This window comes from Saccostrea echinata, unplaced genomic scaffold, assembly GCF_033153115.1.
Source record: "Saccostrea echinata isolate AGI-Se365-2 ecotype Australia unplaced genomic scaffold, CSIRO_AGI_Sech_v1 ptg000034l, whole genome shotgun sequence".
Lineage (NCBI taxonomy): Eukaryota > Metazoa > Mollusca > Bivalvia > Ostreida > Ostreidae > Saccostrea > Saccostrea echinata.
In genome coordinates, this window is record NW_026889783.1 from 5,992,278 (window position 1) to 6,013,936 (window position 21,659).

The 21,659-nt window shown below is 33.5% G+C and overlaps 1 protein-coding gene across 1 annotated transcript; it reads left to right on the forward strand.

Moving 5' to 3' along the window:
• The first annotated feature begins 440 nt into the window (after nucleotides 1–440).
• LOC133199721 (uncharacterized) lies at nucleotides 441–21,306 on the forward strand. The gene is made up of 21 exons (XM_061335589.1): nucleotides 441–498; nucleotides 4,342–4,528; nucleotides 7,977–8,229; nucleotides 8,559–8,683; nucleotides 8,806–8,923; nucleotides 9,018–9,203; nucleotides 9,420–9,548; nucleotides 13,443–13,764; nucleotides 15,178–15,462; nucleotides 15,568–15,726; nucleotides 15,890–15,895; nucleotides 16,241–16,415; nucleotides 16,669–16,921; nucleotides 17,022–17,146; nucleotides 17,282–17,399; nucleotides 17,481–17,666; nucleotides 17,972–18,100; nucleotides 18,390–18,651; nucleotides 18,941–19,309; nucleotides 20,562–20,888; nucleotides 21,137–21,306. Exons 1-21 carry the CDS (start codon nucleotides 441–443, stop codon nucleotides 21,304–21,306), a joined length of 3,942 nt encoding a protein of 1,313 aa, XP_061191573.1.
• The last annotated feature ends 353 nt before the right edge of the window (nucleotides 21,307–21,659 follow it).

Consider the following 21,659-nt stretch of genomic DNA (forward strand, 5'->3'; position numbering starts at 1 on the left):
ATTGTGTTAAGACCATTTAATCTAAATAATTGATAAAAAAAGAAAAGAATTATAAAAAAAGAAAAAAACAAAGTACACAAAATAATCCCATAAGCATGAGTGATATCACTCTCTCTTTCTTAATTAATATAAAAGCAAGAATTACCAACTTTAAGCATGGTTTTCAACGAATAATACTAAATATAATACTTCAAAATATTTATGAGATTTATTTTAAAAAAAATGCATTATGGTTCATTCTAATCAGTTTTCTAAATGATTAATCTCTAATTTGTTAGGGGTGTGTGAGATGTAACTAGAGATTAGCATGTTCCAGAGGTGATTACGATCAGTATCGCCGGAGGATGACGGAAATTACCGAAGTTCAGTTCACTGGGTGCTTGTATATATAATAGAAGTGTCGATACACGCGGACAGTCGGGGACTGGTCAACACGAAAGATGACTGGTTTTAAAAATCTTATATCTTTACTCCTGCTTTCAATGGTAGCCAGCATAGGTAAGTCAAATACATGCGGTGTGATTGCAATTAATATATTTGTTAGAAAATTGAGGATGAAGGATGTTAAACAAAATTATTTTCATGCTTATTTTTGTTTGACTTCAATTATTTTAACTATTATTATAAACTTACAAGTCTGTCATGCGCGGATCTAGAGGGGAGGCTTAGGTATCCGGATCCCTCCGGGTGGGAATTTTTTAGTTAATAAGTTTTTCTGTTAAGTCATTTATCCCCCCTCCCCCAACGAAATAGGATTTTCGAATTAAGCAAGTTCATGTAACTTTTAGTTATTTATTTATTTTTTGCTTGTCAATCATTTGCGTGTCCTATATATATATATATATAGAGAGAGAGAGAGAGAGAGAGAGAGAGAGAGAGAGAGAATTGGTGTGGACATCCCCCTTTGAAAAAAATTCCTCGATCCGAGCAAGGTCTGGGGTGAATTTTGAGAATGTTTGTTTTATAGACGCTCAGTTGATGTATGTTTTTTTTTTTTACGTGGTAACATGTATAGAAAAGTTTTGTTTGTTTGTTTGTTTGTTTTTTGTTGTTTATTTTTAATGTTATTTGATGTATAACCTGAAGATGATACTTTTTCGCTTTTTCGGGTGGAGTTATTTATTAAAGGATTAAATTATAATATTGGCAAGGGGAAAAAGAGTGAAAAAAGTTCACATATCAGCCCAATCGGGTAAAAGATTGTCATTCAGTGTTAAATACATCTTTGTTTAAGGTGAAGTATGCAAGGTTGCTAATTAAAGATGTGAATGGGGAACTTTGTTTTAAAACTTGAATTTCTAAAACAGAGGAATAAGAAATAGCAAAAATATAAAAGTGGAACATGGATGATTGGTCTAACTATTAAATATGAAATTTAAAGAAACTATTGCCATTTTACCTTCTATCCTTCTATATTAGTTGCATATGCTGTATAGACGTGTAGTTGGTATTTGCCTTATACTATACTGTACTGCATTGTTATGTTATGGGCACTGCCCTTTCAATTCTCGCGCAGACCTTGGTTTATTCCTGTTTCTGGCCAAGGTGACACAATAGCAGGTACAGTTTTAAGGTAAAATATCATTGTTAAACCTGTATGTGTGCCTTCAAACGAGTTATCTTTCGTTAAAACACCTATCCATTAAACTTACAATTGAAGTAATACTCATGTGGGAATTTGAGACGTTTATTTATGTAGACAAAGATTGATAAATCTCTATTATGGCACTGGACGGAGATTTGAATCTATCTACGACTGATCTACGTCAATGTCACACCTGTTGTTAAATTTCTCAAATTAAAGATGAAAATCAAACTGTGTAATTTTGTGTAATTTTGTCCTCTTTGTATGACGATCATTACTGACCCGCGGCTACGGAGAGACCACTAGGAAAATTAGAGATCAAATAAGATAAAAACGTTCTGGTCACACACGGGGCTTACTCTGGTTGTCTGCAATTTTAAAAAAAGGTATTTAAAAAAAAAATCTATCTAGGGAAAGATGGGATGGGTGTGTGTGTGTGTGTGGGGGGGGGGGGGGGTCGTTTCAGATCTCTTCCAAGGAAAAAGGGGTTCCCTCAAAAGGCTCGCGTAATAAAGTGCTTTCCAGTCGTTTCCTTATGATTTTTTAAACATTATTTCAGTGTTTTACAGACAATAAAATCACGCCATAAACAGTACCCACCAAAAAATTAATACATTTTTCAAAAGGTGTATGGACAAATTCATCTGAAAGGATGACTGCACTTAACGCCTGTTTTGGGTCTTTTTCGGTTGCTTCTGTTGCTTTTATATCTAAATCTTATTTCACTTTGGTATGTTTATGAAAGAATCCTGTCAATTTGGAACCAAATTTAAATCTTAAGACCATTTTAGACTGTGATATAATAAAATGATTCTATGTTTTTTGTCCTTACTGCTTTCCAAATATAGTGAATTTACACTTACCTGCCTTTGATTGAATATTAGATATGCATGAGAGGTGGAGCTAACATTGTAAGAATGGGTCTAAAATTAGACTTGATAAATAGCAATGACATGTTTGAAAAAAGAACGTGATCACTCTTTTCAATCTCCCTCTCTATTCTGTATGGCACAAATACACCTCTGACAAAGGTTTAAAAACGAAATTAACAATATGAGCACGTCAATGTAATTAAAGCATATTTTATATCAATGCCAGTTGACTTAAGGTGTTCGAACACAATGTCCTAGTTAGCACAAAACATGCTACCTTACAAGTCACTTGACGGAATTTAGTATTCAGAAAGTTACCTGAGGTAAGAAATCACGTGGTGAATTATAATATTCAAATGTTACAATCCTTGATTACAACACATGGAGCGAATGTCAGAAGAAGCAGTTTATTCTCTTTTTAACCATGAGCGCATGTTTGTCTGTTAATCTCCTTTTGACACGTTATTATTCATGCAAATATACAACTACTGTTAAACGTAGAACAATGGACAAACATGCGCTGACTATGTATAAAGTCAGTAAAACAGTGGGCGTCCTCATTATCGAACGGAGATTCAAGAAATTGTGATGACCCCTGCCTTTGAAAACAGATTCGAACTTAGTAAATACACACTTTTATTAAACGTAATTAAATAAAGTTGTAGAATGGATGTTGGCCATTCTTCCAATGAAAAGAAAAATGCTTGTTTTGAAAGTTTGTTTTGTCGCAAATTTCGCCTGTCCTTAAGTGCAGTCATCCTTTAAAGAATCATAATACCCAGTACTTACTTCCACCCCAGTCGTTCTTTACTTCTCAATACCAAATATCTAAACATGAAAAACACTGAATGAGACATTATTTTCAATTGTTTGAGAGAAAAAATTTACTCAAAAATCAGTTCTTACATGTAACTCATTCTTGTACGACTCATCAATGATAGGAAGGGGTGGGCGAGTTACGTGTGAGTTTGTTTTTCAAGCGAAATTACGTTCTATTTCCACTATGGAAGAGTTATACTTCTTAGTGCGCTCTTTTGTGAAAAAGTCGGAAAATATACAAATCTCGCGGGATTTCTGGGACAAACGTAACATAAACATGTAAACAATATGTTGAATGTCGATGAGCAATTCCTAAGAAAATGCAAATGAAATATTTTATTGATGTGGACTTTATATACATCAAGAGTAGGAATGACAACGATATCAATTTATATCTATTGTTGATCTTATGTATCTATTTATCGTATGGTACATCTAAGTACAATACACATGCCTCGGAAATGTCGTATTTTTTATTAATGGATGATAGATTTAGGGTTCTCGCTCTCTTACATATGTCTTTTAGTTCTTCTATTCTTTAATTGGAATGACAAATACATTTAACATTTAAAATTGGATTGAGATTGGCATGTTTTGTATTATCCGCAACGTCATGCTGTCCCAGTCAGACGACCAAACGCGCCTCTAATTTTGAAGAGTTCACTAATGGAAATTGAACGTAACGTTATCTTTCCCATTTAACAAAAAGAGTTTTTACATGAACCCATATATTTATAGTATTTTGACCATTTGTATATTTAGTATCTATTTATGTAAAGCATTGGTAGCAAAATTGACGAAAATGGGAGAGAATCTACTCAGTGAATGTATTCTCTTTGTACACATTCGAAAAGCATTGATATGAGTTCTGCAGAGAAATGTATGCCAATGCTAAGCTATACAAATAAATTCATGATTAGCTAAGAAAAGGCTTATCTGATAAAACTTCTATATGTCAAGAAATCTTATTAGAGGTGTGCAATATTTATGTACGATAGCTCTAGAAAAAAAATGAAATAGTATTTATATTTACAAATCTTTTCATCCTCTTGTGTCTTTCCATAGGACTGGCGGAGTACAAGCTGGTATGTTACTACACCAACTGGTCCCAGTACAGGACTGGTATCGGCAAATTCTTCCCACCGGATATAGACCCAAACCTGTGTACCCACATCATATACGCGTTTGGAAAACTAGTTGGCAACAAGATCACCAATTTTGAATGGAATGACAACGACGATTGGAGCAATTTGTAAGTCGTTTTTCCACGCCTGGTTTTTTAGACTAATGTTTTATGTGGCCATGCAGTTCAAATCCATCTCTCGAGACAAGCTCAAATCTCATTCATGAGTCACTTTAGACACATTCGTTAGCTGATATTTACTGATAAGTAAAGAATTTTTTAAGCTCACCTGAACCATACACTCAAGAAAAGTGTGTCCGACGTCCGTCTGCTTGTTTACTTCTCCAGAATCACTAGGTACAATTCAATCTTGTTACACGCAGATTCTCAAAGTATATAGTCTCAATATTTAAGCTTTAAATTAATTACATGTTTTAATAAATTTAACATTGTCAAAGAATTTTTATTTTCTGTCAGTCATATGAACTATTGTTCGGTTGTTGATTAAAATTCAACATATTTTTGTCTTAACTTCTACGATTGTCTTAGAAGAAAATAACGTTTTTATAGCAGAAATCTATATTTTCGTTACTGTCGCTGATCGTTGTATAGTTTTTTTTTTATTTTGATTGAAATTATTTACTGAACAGATCTATTTCTTGGTTACAATGACCTACACACAAGCAGTAAATATGCCTTAAATTAACAGTGAAATAATTTAACAACAACATTAAAGGATAAGATAAAGCTCATAAAATATTTGTGTGACTGATATTAACATTACCATGTTCTAAAGTTAAATTAAACTTATATTCTACAGTAGTTTGAACAGATTTGCGGTCAAAAGTTATTGAAATGCATTGTATTCTTCCACTGGCATAAATTTTTCCTTTTTATGAAAAAAAAAGATTGCAGAGATGCAAATAGAAGTGCAAAGGTTTACATTTTTCACTATATTTTTTGCAACTGTTTTATTTGAAAATTGAATTGACCTAATATTATTCACAAGTAGAATTGTGGGTCAAAAACTGAATGTTTTCATTTTGAGCAATTTTTTACTTTGTACAGTTTAAGTACTAAGTTTTTACGTTACCATTCGTAACATAAATATGAATCAAACTGTTGTGCTAATAAAAGTTTGTATTTTGTTTTGTTAGTTGTTTGATCTGATAGTGTATCGCAAATTTAAAAATGGTTATACATTTTAATTTTGATTAAAATAAATGTATACGGTACCGTACTAAACATTTATAATATAAAGGGGCAAATTTTAAAATTACATTAAGCCAAGTAAATTTTACATTTAAAAAAAGGACGAAACAATTTAATTTGAATCGTTATTAAATGAAGTGTTTGTTAATGAAGTTGCATACAATTTAGAAAGAATTAATAAAATAACGTGATTGTGTTATTCAACACCTAAATGCTAGTCATATATATCAATTAAATGACTTTTTTAATAATCCAGATTCGAGAATTTAAAATAAAATGCTTCTTTAATAGGGGTTGACGTCAGACTTATTTACGTTATACAGTCAGCTCAGTATTACAACTCTATAACATTATTCGTAGGAAATGTATTCCCGCACTGTAGAGAGAGAGAGAGAGAGAGAGAGAGAGAGAGAGAGAGGACGATCACGTCAAGTAAAAATAGGCGACTGTGGATGTTGGGTGCCGAGAAACGGGACAAAATTGAATCTATTACCTTTTTGTCATGTTGTAAATTTTGTATTTACTGCCACCCAGTAAATTCAAAATTTACAACATGACATTTTCATTGCGTTCAAGAAATATTAAATTACCAACCTGCCCCTCCCCCATTAAAATATTGCTTAGACACAGAGGGAATGCGTCTATGATTTTATGGTACTTAATATTAATTTATTTAAAAAAAATGTATCATGCAATTTTAATGATTGACAAAGTGCATGTAGAAATGTTGTAATAAGTTAATGATTAATTTTTTTTTTACATTCTTATCTTTAAGATTATGTGAATTTCTTAGATATGATAAATACAGAATCAAATAATGAATAATTTTGGGGAATTTTGTCTTTATTTAGTTTATCATTAGATTTGAAAATCTTGTTAAAATAAAAAAAAAATAATAATTTTTTTAAATGAAATTAAGTCGGTTTTGTTTTTCATAATATTTGATGTGTATTATCTTAAATATGTTATTTTATTAAAATACTTCGTTTCCAATTATGGTACATCAAGATGACGTAAACACATAGCTTTCTAACCGCATTCATTTCGATGGAGGTCAACAAAACACAGCTTGAAGTATGTAATTTTAAAAATTGTGATTTTTAATACATATACTCTGCCATGCTTAAAATGACATACCAAAATGTTAGCTTCATTTCACATATTTAAAAAAAAAATTGTACAGGGCGATTTGGCACTATAAATTGAGAATACTTGTACCAAGCATCCTTGAGTAAAGGGTATTGATGTTTGTTCAAATGAAAGGCCACCTTTTTTTCAAGGGAAGAAAATTAACAAATAGTTATAACTCATTTGGGTCATTTAAAAATCTTTTCAATAACTACAGGGAAAGAAAAGATGAAACGTGTGTGAAAGATTCCTTACAAAGTATAAATACAAGTCTGCTCAAATTACAACCGTCCTGGGTACAATGGGGCCATAATAGGGGATGAAAGTTTTACATGGAAATATATAGGTAAAAATGTGTTCAAAAATCTTCTGATGAGAAACAGCAATGGGGGCATGATTGATGATATTGATATGCAAACATCCTCAATTAGTGCAGGTGCAAGTTTGTTCAAATCATGGCCCCTGGGCTAGGCTAGGGCCACAATACGGAGACCAAAGTTTTTGCGTGGGAATATACATTGTATAGGAAAAAATCTTTAAAAATCTATTTTTTTCCCTAAAGAACAGGATAGCCTTGATTAGTGTAACGAGTATGGAAGTATCCTCAGAGATTGAATATTCAAGTTAATCAAATCAATATTGAATTTTTCATGCGAATTTTCTTCTTAAGATCAGCATGGCCAATATGACTAGGATTGGCTTTGTGACCTATAGGCCTCTTGCTAAAATTCTCGGACCGTAATCTCATAATTACAAATTATAGATAGGTAACTGGTAATTGTTAAACAATTTATGGGGCTTGACAATGCCGCTATCCTATGCAGTCTAAATTTACGATGGGTGAAACTGACAACATCCATAAGCATTTGTTTTACATCTTAAGATCAAAGTCCTTTTAGTTTCATTGGAGTTTTATATGCCCTTTACAATACATTTGGCGTAATAGCTCGAAAAGAACCGTGAAGCCATCATTGCTTGTGGAGAATCAATGTTCAAAGATTTCGTGAATAACCCTTACCCATAAATTTACATTACTTTGATCATTGAATCAAATCTTACGACCCCACGAACCAAAGAAGTATTGATATGCCACTAACATTGACTCCTACGAATTAAATGATTCCACAGTAAATAAGAAATTATTTTTTTTAATTTATAAAAAAAACTATAAATAAAAAAAAAAACAGAAGAAAAAGAAAAAAAGATTTTTATGTTTAAATTAATTAACTTTAAATAGGTATGGGCAAGTGAATGCTCACAAAGAGAAGAATCCTAATCTGAAAACACTACTGGCCATGGGGGGCTGGACGGCCGGAAGTCTGGTTTATTCAAACATGGCGTCAACTGCTGAAAACAGGAAAGAGTTCATAGAGTCTGCAATTGACTGGTTAAGGAAATATAACTTTGATGGCCTCGATATGGATTGGGAATACCCTGCAAATAGGGACGGAAAACCTTATGACAAAGCAAACTTTGCCCATCTTTGCAAGGTAAATTTAACTTCAGTTTGTTTACAAAAATTAGTACATGCCATCTGAAGTACATTTTATACAATTATAAATGCATTATCATGTATACTATTGTTTAATGAAGGTAATCAACTTGGCATCATTTTGGTGCAAAAAGTATAAATTTTCGTTTGGTTTCAAAGGTTAAAGTTAAAAAATGTTGAATCTTTGATAAGAAAAAGAAAATCTTTCGTAGCTTGTTTTCTGGCATTGCAGCTTATTGAATGTCATGTGATTGTACTGAATAAGTAAAAAAGATGTGAGTTAAGATCTGACACACCCTAAAAATAATATTGATTTGATGTTGTCAGGAAACACGTGAGGCGTTTGACGATGAAGCTGCTCGTACAGGAAGGGAGCGGTTATTATTTACAGCCGCTGTTGGAGCTGGGAAGAGCGTTGTAGACTCTGCCTATGATGTTCCAGTGATGGCACAGTAAGCTTTGATCTCTTTAAACGACACAAAAGAAATGTTTTTCTAATCATTCATTTTAATTAAGAGAGCAATAAAGTAGATGGAAATACATTTTATGCTCCTGATTTTCGAATTTTTATCAGATACATGGACTTTATATGTATTATGACGTATGACTTACATGGATCTTGGGACCCAAACACAGGCCTGCACACCGGACTCTACGCCTCAGATAATGATCCAGATAAAACTCTGAATGTTGTAAGTACATACAATATAAAGACATTCTGAATTGTTCCATCACGCAGATTTTAAGTCCGAAATCCTTCAGCTGCTCTAAATGCTTTTGTTTTAGGCCTATGCAGCAAATTATTGGCATCAAAAGGGAGCTCCCCGAGAGAAACTGATCATAGGTCTGGGTACATATGGACGAAGTTTCACACTGGTGGATGCGTCTAATCACGGAGTTGGGGCTCCAGCATCAGGCGCTGGGAACCAAGGACCTTACACAAAAGAGAAAGGATTTTTATCTTACTATGAGGTGAAATAAATCACTGTAAATGTACTACTTTTTTATTATTATTATAGAACTACATGTTCCATTTTTAGAGGTGTATTTACGTTAGTTCAATTATTGTGCAGTAATTTCTCCCACTTTAAAATCAAGAAATGAAATATTCCGACGTAGCATATAAGGTCCAGGAAAAAGTTTTCAGATAAAGGTATATCTAGAGTAAATTCTAAATTTTTATTTTAGATTTGTGAGATGCAAAAGAGTGGCCAGGGAGTTACGTACAGAGATCCAGTAGCCAAAGTTCCGTATTATGTGAATCCAAGTACGAAACTATGGGTTGGCTTTGATGATAAGACTAGTCTCAGACTAAAGGTGAGGAGATACTCGAAATTCAGCGCTAAGTTGTTAACTGCGCATCTTAATAAAGATTAAAGTGAGTTTAAGATTTAAAGTTTTCTTTATATTGTATACCGTCTTTATGTACATGAAGTGTAGTTTCAATTTTCTTTTTTTTTTCTTTTTCTTTTTTTTTTAATGAATTTGATTATCGAATTATTGATAAGGGTGGAACTCGAGTAAGGATTTAAAGATTTGATGATGAATAAAGGGACTTGTATAGGTATATGAATCACAATTTTTAAACCTCTACGTAAGAACAATAAGTCGATCTGTAATTAATGAACTTGTGCTTCCATTTGAGAATGACTAATAGGCTTGTTGAAACACATTGGCCTGGATGATTTTCACTTAAAACCCAGTTGATCATCTAATATAGCCTGAATAAGAAAAAGAAAACAAAACTGAAATATAAAGTCTCCTTGGTACATACATACACCTTTGCATGTAAATTCTACTATTTTTTAAATTGATATCTATGAACAACTACCTGAATTTCAATCCTGGCATGGATTTATAATATCCAGCTTTAGTTCTATAAGATTACATGTGCTACATTTTTTAGTGATTGATATATTTAACTTTCTGATCAGAAGGTACCTAAATTTATAAATGAAATGTATGGAGATAACGATCAGTATTCAAGTCAAAAGTCTATTAAACAATACAAAATAGGAGCAGAGCAAACACTGACCTCCAAAACATCGGAGGTGGGATCAGGTGCCATGGAGGAGAGAGCATCCCCTGCCGACCAGTCACACACAGAAAAAGAATCAAAACCGTAAAAGTGTGAATTATTTATCAACCTACACTAAAAATACAGGCAATGGGAATTTCTGTCTCAGCATAGGTCTTTAGATATTGTTTAAATACCATCGCATTGACATCTCAAGTCACAAAAAGTTAAACCCAAAAATGATGCTAAAAATGTCAGGAGTGCAACACCTTTTCGTGAACTTGAAAATTCAACACTTTTTGAAGATCTATGCAATAAATAATATTGGTTTATGTTGGAAATAAAGAGTTTCCTGATAATATTCAAAGTATTAACCTTTAAATGTAGACTGTTATAATTTTTGTTGACCAAGTTGTGGTCATGGCTGATGTTGAAAAAAAAATGCTGTACCATGGCAGGAGTGCAACAGAAAAAAATATAATGTTGCAAAAAACCCATCAATTTTAAAAATCTCTAAGATAATTAAGTCAAAAAAGAACTTGCTTAAATATTGTAAACAATAACTGATATACCATTTAGAACTTTAAAATGTTATATAAATCACAAGCAGCGTTAAGAAAAGCCAAGTATACCCAATAATTTTGCTGATATATAGATTACTATAGTAAACATAGATGCTATATGCTTGTGCCCCCTCAATAAAAACGTCTGATGACCTTTTTTTTTTGCTTGTCAAAGAATTTTTGGTAGTAAATGCCCTTTTTTTTTGCTTGTCAGGAAATTTTGGTAGTGCCCCCTCAACTGTCAACTGAAAAATGTATGGTTGTGCCCCCCCCCCCCCCAAACTGGAATTGCTTCCTACGGGCCTGATCAGTTTATGATTCACTGATTATTATTTTGGAAAATAAAGACACAAGGAACATTTTTACCAAATACATTTATCAATTACAGGGTCTGTCTGTCTTTCAAATCTATATTTTTATGGTCAAGAGTGCAACGCATTTTTTTTTTAAAGATTCAAGTTATATGATGAAAAGACTTCTGTTCATAGTAATAGATATTCTTTAATTATAATGATCTATTTGAATAATTAAGTAGTAAATTATTGACAGTTTTATTATCAAAATCCTTCTCTTTTTCAATTCTATCAATTTAGATGTGTTTTTATCTTTTCTTTGTTTTTTATTACGAATGTAAAAATAAACATTGAAAAATCGTTATAAAATTCAAGTAATTCCACCCCAACTTCACTGAAACAACAGAACAAGTTCTGATGTAATTTTTGCTTTACAATTCTACTTTAAAGACTCAGATGCTCTTGGTCAGGAGTGCAACAAAAATGTCACAAATATTGCTGATCAAATATGAATAAACATAAAGAAAAATTGATGAGTAGAATGTTTCTGATTGACATCAGTTGCTTACAGTGTATGTCCCTTGAAGGAAAATATACTATAAAATATATTTTATCTTCTAAAATTAAAATATATATTAAATAAAATTAAATAGATATTTTAGCTAGTTTTTTGACAGTGATAGGGAATAAATGATTGACATCAGTTGCTTACAGTGTATGTCCCTTGAAGGAAAATATATTATAAAATATATTTTATCTTCTAAAATTAAAATATATATTAAATAAAATTAAATAGATATTTTAGCTAGTTTTTTGACAGTGATAGGGAATAAACTTCGATAGAAAGCCAAGTTGAAATACTTTCAAGTGTTTGAATTATGAAGTATTGGACTATAAATATTGCACAATTTATATCCCTTACCACTTGATGTTGCCAACACTTTATGAATTTTGTGTTCTATGTTTTAATTTTAGATTCTATTGCAGTCAGGAGTGCAACAACACTTTTTTTAATATAATTTTCAATGATCTTCATCTATCTTTACTGAAAAATAAAATGAAAAAAAAAATGTTCGATACTATTTGGTCAGGTGATGTTCAAAACATTATGTCTAACAAAAAATTAGAGATATATTGTTTGGACATTTTACAGTCAATTCAGAGAATAGTTTTCATCACTTAACATATATTTTAAATACAATGTATATATATTTCACTTTGCAAATAGTCATGTTTTGAAGTCTTGAAAATATGACAAACTTACCGTAAATGATACAAAATATCAAAATGACGAACTGATTTACAAACTTTGAATGAGTTATTGTGTGTTATAATTTTAAAAACAATTTTAAATAACATACATTTCAGATGGCTTGAGTGCAACACAATAATGTAAATTAGAGTCACTTCAAAATCTAGTATTTTTGCAAGAAAACTTGTATATCAAAATTCTTTTTTGGCTTAAATTTAAAGAATTGACTTAAATGGACAAAAAAAGACGGGGGAATTTTATTGTTTCATATTTTTTTCATAAAACTTTTCAAACCAGAATTCAAAAAAATAATGTGAAATAACAATCAAATGGCCAATTTCTTTCACATATACAAGGGAAGACATTAAATCAAGGTTTAGATCTAATCATTTATATCCCTTACAGCAATTTTAAGCATGAAAAAGCTATGAATTCTTTTGATTATGTATTTTAGAAAGTTTTTAGGATGTAGTGATATTTTCTTTTTTCAGATAAAGATTTACTAATAAAACTTCTGAAACTTTTTTATGCAATTGTCTATTTTATTGCCACTTCAGGAATTTTAACTAGAATGCATGTATAATATGATAATATAAGTGAAAAATATGTTATGGTTAGTTGAATGTTTTCATAAAATTTCAATTTGGTGGTCATTATTTTTTAACGCACCAAAAACGTTTTTATGCAAGTGGTCAAACTGGGTTTCTGAGTCTTTCTTAAGACTTTATAAAGATTTAATATAGCTGAAATCTCGATTTTTCAAACTTTTCCGTCAGTTCACATGGCAATAAGACACACAGCAACTAAATTATGTTTGATGTATGTTTCTGACAAAACATAATAATTGGCAACGTTGATCAAATTCAGTGACCATTCCTATACGTGCCAAAAAAGTTTTACTGGTTATAGAAAATTGTTATCAAATTCTAATTCATTTGTCAACGATAGGAACATTCAGGCGAAAGCCTTAAATATTTCACCAGGTTTTTCCCCCTCATTATATTTCAAACTGGGTAATATATCATTTCACTTCATTGATCCTACAGGAATCATAAGTTCCATCAATAATATTTATTTTTAATGTAGATAACTGACCTTATCATCAAAGACGGCTATGGAGGAGCTATGACATGGGCTCTACCCCTGGATGATTTCAAGGGAACAGTATGTGGGGAGGGAAAATACCCCCTGATTTCTTTGATGAAGGAGGTACTAGGATCTGGGGGTGGAGGAGGGCCAGTGAATCCTTCTACAAACCAGCCTGTGACTAACGCCCCCTCTACTGCAGCCCCAACGGCAGGACCGACAAACAGTCCAGTTACTACCGAGGCTCCCACTGCAGGACCGACAAACAGTCCTGCTACCACCCAGGCTCCACCTAAAACCACCACTGAGGGTGGGGGAATAGGTATAAGATTTTCTTCAGTTTTTTTACGTTAAGAAATTATTCAGTAAATTCTCTCTTCATATTTTTTTTATAAAATTTGCTTTTCTCTTAAATTTTATTCAATATGCTCTGACAATGAAATAAATAAATACTGTTCTTTTGTATTTTTCTTTTTCTTTTTTGGTTTCATTTGCACGATGTATTACATATATCAGAGTGATAACTGGATTGCTGTCTTTCGTATTTTCTTTGCACTGTTATAACTATAGTCGAAAGTTTTTGCATGAAAGCTCCAGGTGGATCCGTGTTTGGATGTACATTTTAATATAGATTCGCCCATAAAGAGGTTATTCAGTGATGATGTCATTTATACCTCTACCCGATTCTTTCAAATACGTATTATGATCGACCAAATAATGTCAATTTTTAGTAATATATATGCTAAAAGTGCATATGATTATTTATCTTACACTGAATACCTTTTTTATGAATAAAAATATCTACATGAGAATCATAATCCGCGAGCCTAAAGGGGAGAGAACTTGTGATGTTTGAAAACATATGCATGAAGAGGGATACTTAGAAAGAAGATGGAAGGTGTTCCGTTCTGGCGAATAGTAATGATTGAGAATTGGCTTCTGCCACTATCAACTCCTCTCTGCCTTTTGTTGCTGTCTGCCACGACCTTGTTTTCTACATAATGTACTATATTTGGTAATGGTATTTTCTTTTTCTGCTCACCTAAGTGAGCTTTACTGATCAAACTTTGTTCGTTGTTTGTTGGTGCCGTCTTTGTCTTAAACTTTCACAATTTCTTCTCCAGAACCATTGGTCAATTTCAATTAAAATTATCACAAACTATTCTTGGGTAAAGGGAATTCAAGTTTGTTCAAATGAAGGACCACACCCTCATTCAAGGGGAGATATTTGAGTATTAGTGAACATTTAATGGTATCTTCTCAAAAACCACTAGGCCAGAGTTGAAATTGAAACTCACGTGAAAGCTTTACTTCATAATGTAGATTCAAAGGTGTTCTAATCATGACCCTTGGGGGTAAGATAGGGCCACAATGGGCGATCAAAGTTTTACGCAGGTATGTATAGAAAAAAAAACTTTAAAATTCTTCTTAAGAAAAGCAAAGATATGATAAACCATATTGATACAGAAACATCCTCAGGTAGTGAAGATTAAAGTTTGTTCAAATCGTGACCCGGTACGGGTAAGGTACGAATAAGTGATCAAAATTATGAAAAAAAAAACAGCAAGGGCATTGTGACTCAGGTGAGCATTGTGGTTCATGGACTTTTTGTTTTTCTCTGGTTATTCTGGTTATCCTTTTTAATTTTTTGAGAAATGAATGAAGTACATTAAAGCTTACTAAATAAGAAAGATATCGTGGTTTAGTTGTAAAGTACTTCTTGTTGCTCTGAAAGGCTCTGGATTTTGCTCCACTGCTTCAAATGGCCTACATCCACATCCGTTCGACTGCTCTCTGTATTACAACTGCTGGGGTGGTGTTGGCGATCCAATGAAATGCCCGGATGGACAGTTCTTTAGTACGGTATACAATGGCTGTGACTATGCCGATCGGGTTGAATGTAATGTGGTGGGATCAACCAGTGCCCCCACGAACGCTCCTACGACGCAACCACCTGCTACCACTGCAGCACCGACCCAAGCACCAACAACACAGGGACCTTATACAGAGGCACCAACGGGTAAACCATTTGCTATTTATCCTCATTTTTTGCAGCAATGGCGTTTTGATATGTCATCTTTATACCTTTTATAAAGAAAGGTTTTATTTCTTCTCTGTATTGCAGTTACTTGTGATGGAAATGATGGTCGACTTATAAAACATCCAAGCGACTGTACAAAGTTCATTCAGTGTGTACATGGAGAACCTGTAGAAATGAGCTGTCAACCAGGCCTGCATTTCTCGGTTTCTATCAACACCTGTGATTGGCCAGCCAATGCAGGCTGTGAAAAATAAACATGTGTCGGTACCTGTGATTGGCCAGTCAATACAGGCCGTAAAAATAATCATGTATCGGTCCCTATTTTGAATGTAGTATAAACACTGTATATATGAATTTGAAAATAAATGAATGTGGAATAAAAAGTGTTTTTATTGATGAATTTTAGTGACAGGTAATGTATTTGATTAACGTCCTCTGAATATACCCAGCTTGACGGTATGTACATTCATTTTTCAAATACAAGGGGCACTTGACTTTGCAGTAAAACACTATAAAAGGAGTCAAATAGTTGCAAATGAATCCATACAGTAAATATCAATATTTTATGTTAACAATTTTGATAAGGCCATCTGCTAAGTATTGAAGAAAACGTGCCCTTGGATTAAAACAGTCAAGCACCTCAAAATGCTAGATAAGAAATTTGTTAAAAGTAATATTTTGTACGCAGTATTTGTAGATGGTCGAATATAAAAGGTAATTTCACCTCTATCAGCAAACATATACATTTTACTTTCAGGTCTGGCGGAATACAAGCTTGTATGTTACTACACCAACTGGTCCCAGTACAGGACTGGCATCGGCAAATTCTTCCCACAGGATATAGACCCAAACCTGTGTACCCACATCATCTACGCGTTTGGAAAGCTAATTGGCAACAAGATCACCAACTTTGAATGGAATGACAACACTTTGTAAGTGGTGCTATAAAATGTTCAACTATAGAGGTCTCTAATATAGTGATTTTTACAGCTACACACACAGTTCAAATCCATATGGTTAAAGGCAAAAAATATGGTATCTATTTTTTATTACACTTCGAATGATATAATTGCCAATTCAGCTACTATGTATGCTCTTCTTGCGTGTACTTATTGTTAATTCACGAACCTTTACAATACTTACTGAATTCAATATTTTTCAATTCAATCCCAACTTTTTAAAAAGGTACGGACAGGTGAATGCTCACAAACAGAAAAACACTAAGCTAAAAGCACTACTGGCCATGGGGGGCTGGACGGCCGGAAGTCTTGCTTATTCAAACATGGCATCAACTGCCGAAAACAGGAAAGAGTTTATAGAATCTGCAATTGACTGGTTAAGAAAATATAACTTTGATGGCCTCGATATGGATTGGGAATACCCTTCAAATAGGGACGGAAAACCTTATGACAAAGCAAACTTTGCTCATCTTTGCAAGGTAAATATAAAACCAATTTATTAACAAAAATTAGTATATCTAAGGTAATTATGATTCCACAGTATACTCAAACCAAATAATGATAATTTGAATATAACAGGAAACACGCGAGGCGTTTGACGATGAAGCTGCTCGTACGGGAAGGGAGCGGTTATTATTTACAGCCGCTGTTGGTGCTGGGAAGAGTGTAGTAGACTCTGCCTATGATGTTCCAGTGATGGCACAGTAAGCTTAATGTGTTTTAATGACACCGAATTTAAACGAATACTAATTGTATTAATCTATTTAGATAATAAAGAACATGTCTACTAATGACATTACTGTTACCGTCCATGAATATATTTCGGATTTGCTTATCAGATACATGGACTTTATATGTATAATGACGTATGACTTACATGGATCTTGGGAATCAAAGACAGGCCTGCACACCGGGCTCTACGCCTCAGATAATGATCCAGATAAAACTCTGAATGTTGTAAGTACACATAAAAGACATATCGAGTTGCTCCAAATTGCAAGATTTTCATGTAGCTGATACAAAATTCAATCATTTTAGGCCTATGCAGCAAATTACTGGCATAAAAAGGGGGCTCCCCGAGAGAAACTGATCATAGGTCTGGGTACATATGGACGAAGTTTCACACTGGTGGATGCGTCTAATCACGGAGTTGGGGCTCCAGCATCAGGCGCTGGGAATCCAGGACCTTACACAAAAGAGAAAGGATTTTTATCTTACTATGAGGTAAAATATGTTTCTGAGAACGTCACTGTCAACTTACTTTTATGCTATCTAGCTTTTTGTTTATATGAATATCTATATTGTATTGATACAAGTAGTATATGCATATTTGTAATTTATAATTTCATAAAATTACGTCACCTTCTTTGTAATATTTAATTTAAAAATAATCTTTTAATGCTTTTTTTTCCATTTCTCAACTTGATATATGTGACGGGAAAAATATTAAAATATACTAAATAACATGTAAAAAAAAAATAATATTAACATTAAGGTGTTACCAGAGTTTACTAAACGTTTTACTGCAGATTTGTGAGATGCAAAAGAGTGGCCAGGGAGTTACATACAGAGATCCAGTAGCCAAAGTTCCGTATTATGTGAATCCAAGTACGAAACTATGGGTTGGCTTTGATGATAAGACTAGCCTCAGACTAAAGGTGAGATTATATTCATTCATTTTGAACCCGACGAAAGACTCATGTGATTTTCTGATAGAAGTTTTCTTTCTAATATGTTTTCTGTTGTCTGTTATTAATAGGAAGTGTATATTCAAATTTGTTTTAATCATTACAAAAATTGGTCTTGCGACTTTTGAATAAAGTAATCGAGGCATATAAAGTCAAAAAAGATTTTTAAAGCATTTTCATAATAAAGGAAACACTTTGAGGCAAATTGCTAGAATAAAATTGATAAAACTGTTAGATAAATATAATTTCTCTTTATAAGATAACTGATCTTATCATCAAAGATGGCTACGGAGGGGCTATGACGTGGGCTCTACCCCTGGATGACTTCAAGGGAACAATTTGTGGGGAGGGAAAATACCCCCTGATTTCTTTGATGAAGGAGGTACTAGGATCTGGGGGTGGAGGAGGGCCAGTGAATCCTTCTACAAGCCCTTCTACTGCAGCCCCCACTGCAGGACCGACAAACAGTCCAGCTACCACTCAGGCTCCACCTAAAACCACCACTGAGGGTGGGGGAATAGGTATCTTAAGTTACAGTCTCTACATATATAGTAGGTCAAAGCAGATTGTATTCTTGCATGAATAAAGTACTGGTCAAGATCTTAATCAATATCCTTTTAAAATGGGCCTTATTTTCTCTGAAGTTACAGTATTATATTGGTATGCTGTAGGCATATAAAAATGAATGCTGCTGTAAACTATTTTTTGTAACCTGAAGTTCGGTTTTGGTTATTCTTACTTGCATGATTCACAGCAAATATTTATTGGGTGATAATTTTGCTTCATTTCTTTGCTTTGATATTATTTTAGACGACAGTATTTGCGCAAGTGTCTCGGATGGATATATGTTTCCAAATAATAATGATTGCACAAGCTATTATCAATGTGTACATAAAAAAGTTATTAAGAGATATTGCCAGCCAGGACTGTACTTTAATCCTGCAAATAAATTTTGTGATTGGCCACGTAATGTCAAGTGTAATCCGCTGACCACAACAGTAGTAACCAAGCCGACAACACAGACACCCACCAAGACAGATCCGACAACTAGGCCGACAACACAGTCACCCACCAAGACAAATCCGACAACCAAGGCTCCAACAACTAATGTCCCGACAACTAAAGCCCCGACAACTACAGCCCCTAAAACCACTATACCATCAGGTAAAAGGAAAACATGTTCAAAGTGAATCATCTTAAAGAAAGGATATGTAATGTCTTCATTAATAAATAAAAAACAACCGGCATTAAGCTATTGATATATTTCCTTCTAAAATCTTAAACTTTAAAGGCCAGTACACACGGTTAGATTTGAATTATAATACTTGTATTAGAATACAATATCTTATAGTGTATGCACTCTTAATTCAATGTGTTATAAGATTTTTCGAATCTTATAAAACTGTATTAAGAATAGAGCAATGTTCTGTTTCCGTAGAAAAGTCATAGCTGACCTTTATCCCAACAAATCAGAATGATGGATGATTCTGTTAATACAGCAGGGTCATGTATTAAACATCCCATCTTTATATATATTACCTGTTCTAATATAATACAAACCTTACTGTGTGTACCGGCCTTCGGATTGGAGCTGTGTTTTATTTTTTCCGTACTGTAAAAAACTCAAAACTGTTTAATTTAGTTATTTATTTTTGCTGCTTTTAAGCATATCCTTTGTTGAAATCCTGCTATTTAATACTAATTTTACTCATGATTAACTATGGCTAAGGAAGTCACCATAGAGTGGAATGTAAAAGGATGGAATCAAAAGCTGCACCACTAACCAATGCTCCCACTAACAATCTGCAGACCTGACCCAAACATCCGTAACACAGTATGCTTTGCAGTCCCATGACGGAGACACTGCACGGTAATGCATATAACAGCTTACTTTCATGCTTTGCAGTCCCAGTATACTTTGTAGACCATGATGAGATTTTTAAGTCCCTATCTTACCTTCTTTAATGACAGTTACTTTGAAGGAAATGATGGTCAATTCAATGAACAACCAATATTCATTGCTTGCATGGAGAACTGGTAGTATTGAGCTCTCTATTAGGTCTGCATTTCTCGATCGTAAGCCTGTGACTGGCAAGATCATGCAAGCTGTAAAAATTAAACAACCCTTTGGGTACTATTTGTATCGTGTCGAAAGTAATTACTAATTCGCAGAAAATAAAAAAAAACAACATAAAAACACGTCTTGTGATAGGTTTATACTACTTAATATATTCAAAATATTCTGCTTGATAGTTGGTACTTCCATTTAGTACTAAGTTGAAACCCTCAACTCCATTAACAATGCTTAATATGATGTTGGTATTTACTAATTCCATAATACACATTTGTGTGGTTTTACCAAAGTTTCTATCAGTTAATAGAACTAACTAATTATTAATATAGTAAAGCACTTCCTATCTCCATTTTACAGATACGTGCCCGTATGACGGGGCGGTGAGAGACCCGTCTGACTGTTCTCGTTACTATCTTTGCTGGGGTGGATCTAAGTTACAATCATATGCACCCAAACAGTGTCCCTCAGGGCAAATGTTCAGCAACGTCTACAAAGTCTGCGATCGTGCAGACCGTGTGAACTGTGGTAGTAATCCATCTACAGAAGCTCCAAAAACCAATGCTCCGACAACTAAACAGCCATTGACACCAAGACCAACAACAGGTGCTCCGACAACAAAACAGCCATTGACACCACGACCAACAACAGGTGCTCCAATGACTGCAGTACCAACGTCTGCACCAGGTAAGTGAGAGATTAATTGTTAATATGTATTAAGGATATTTATCAAATCACTGTATAATATTCGACATTTCATTGGTACAAGTGCTACGAGGCTAATATGGAATTCCATTTAATGGAATTAGTAATGAATACTATGCATGCAGAAACCTGAATACCTAATTCTAGAGAATGGTCAAAGCATGTAATACATCTAAAGGAAGTCACTAATTGTGGAGCATCTTTAAAAGGAATAATTTGATTCGTTTTAGGAAATCCATGCATTAATAATGATGGACGACTGCTACCTCATCCTTCAGACTGTACTAAGTATATTCAGTGTTTGTACGGATCTCCGTTAACCAGGCCTTGTAATGTGGGCCTCCATTTCTCCCTCACACATCGTATATGTACCTGGCCCAGTCTGGCTGGATGTCAGTAGCGTGGGTTTGAGACTGAAGTTTAAACAATAGATTATTTATGTTTGGTTAGTTTTGTTTTCGTTTCTGATGAATATGCTGTAATACGTTTGTGATTCGCCAGTGCTGGTGATGGTTGATTCCAGCTAAAGTATCTGGCAAAAGTATGACTACTTTGTGTTGCAATAAATTGGAAAATTCCTGTTATATTTTCATGACATATTATGTATATTATATTAAGATCTATGTTTCCGCAGTTTAGCAAAAGATGCAAATATTCGGTTATAAAAGTATGTTTTCTATTTACGTGTGCAAATTCTTTTATTACTACTGAAATAGGAATACATTTATTTACGTTTTTCGAAAATTAAATCGT

What these genes read in the sequence shown, in the direction of transcription:
- LOC133199721 (XM_061335589.1), top strand. Translation starts at nt 441, where the DNA reads ATGACTGGTTTTAAAAATCTTATATCTTTACTCCTGCTTTCAATGGTA. An exon ending in GAATGGAATGACAACACTTT is followed by an intron (nt 16,416 to 16,668) that starts GTAAGTGGTGCT and finishes CTTTTTAAAAAG; the next exon opens with GTACGGACAGGTGAATGCTC. An exon ending in GATGTTCCAGTGATGGCACA is followed by an intron (nt 17,147 to 17,281) that starts GTAAGCTTAATG and finishes TTTGCTTATCAG; the next exon opens with ATACATGGACTTTATATGTA.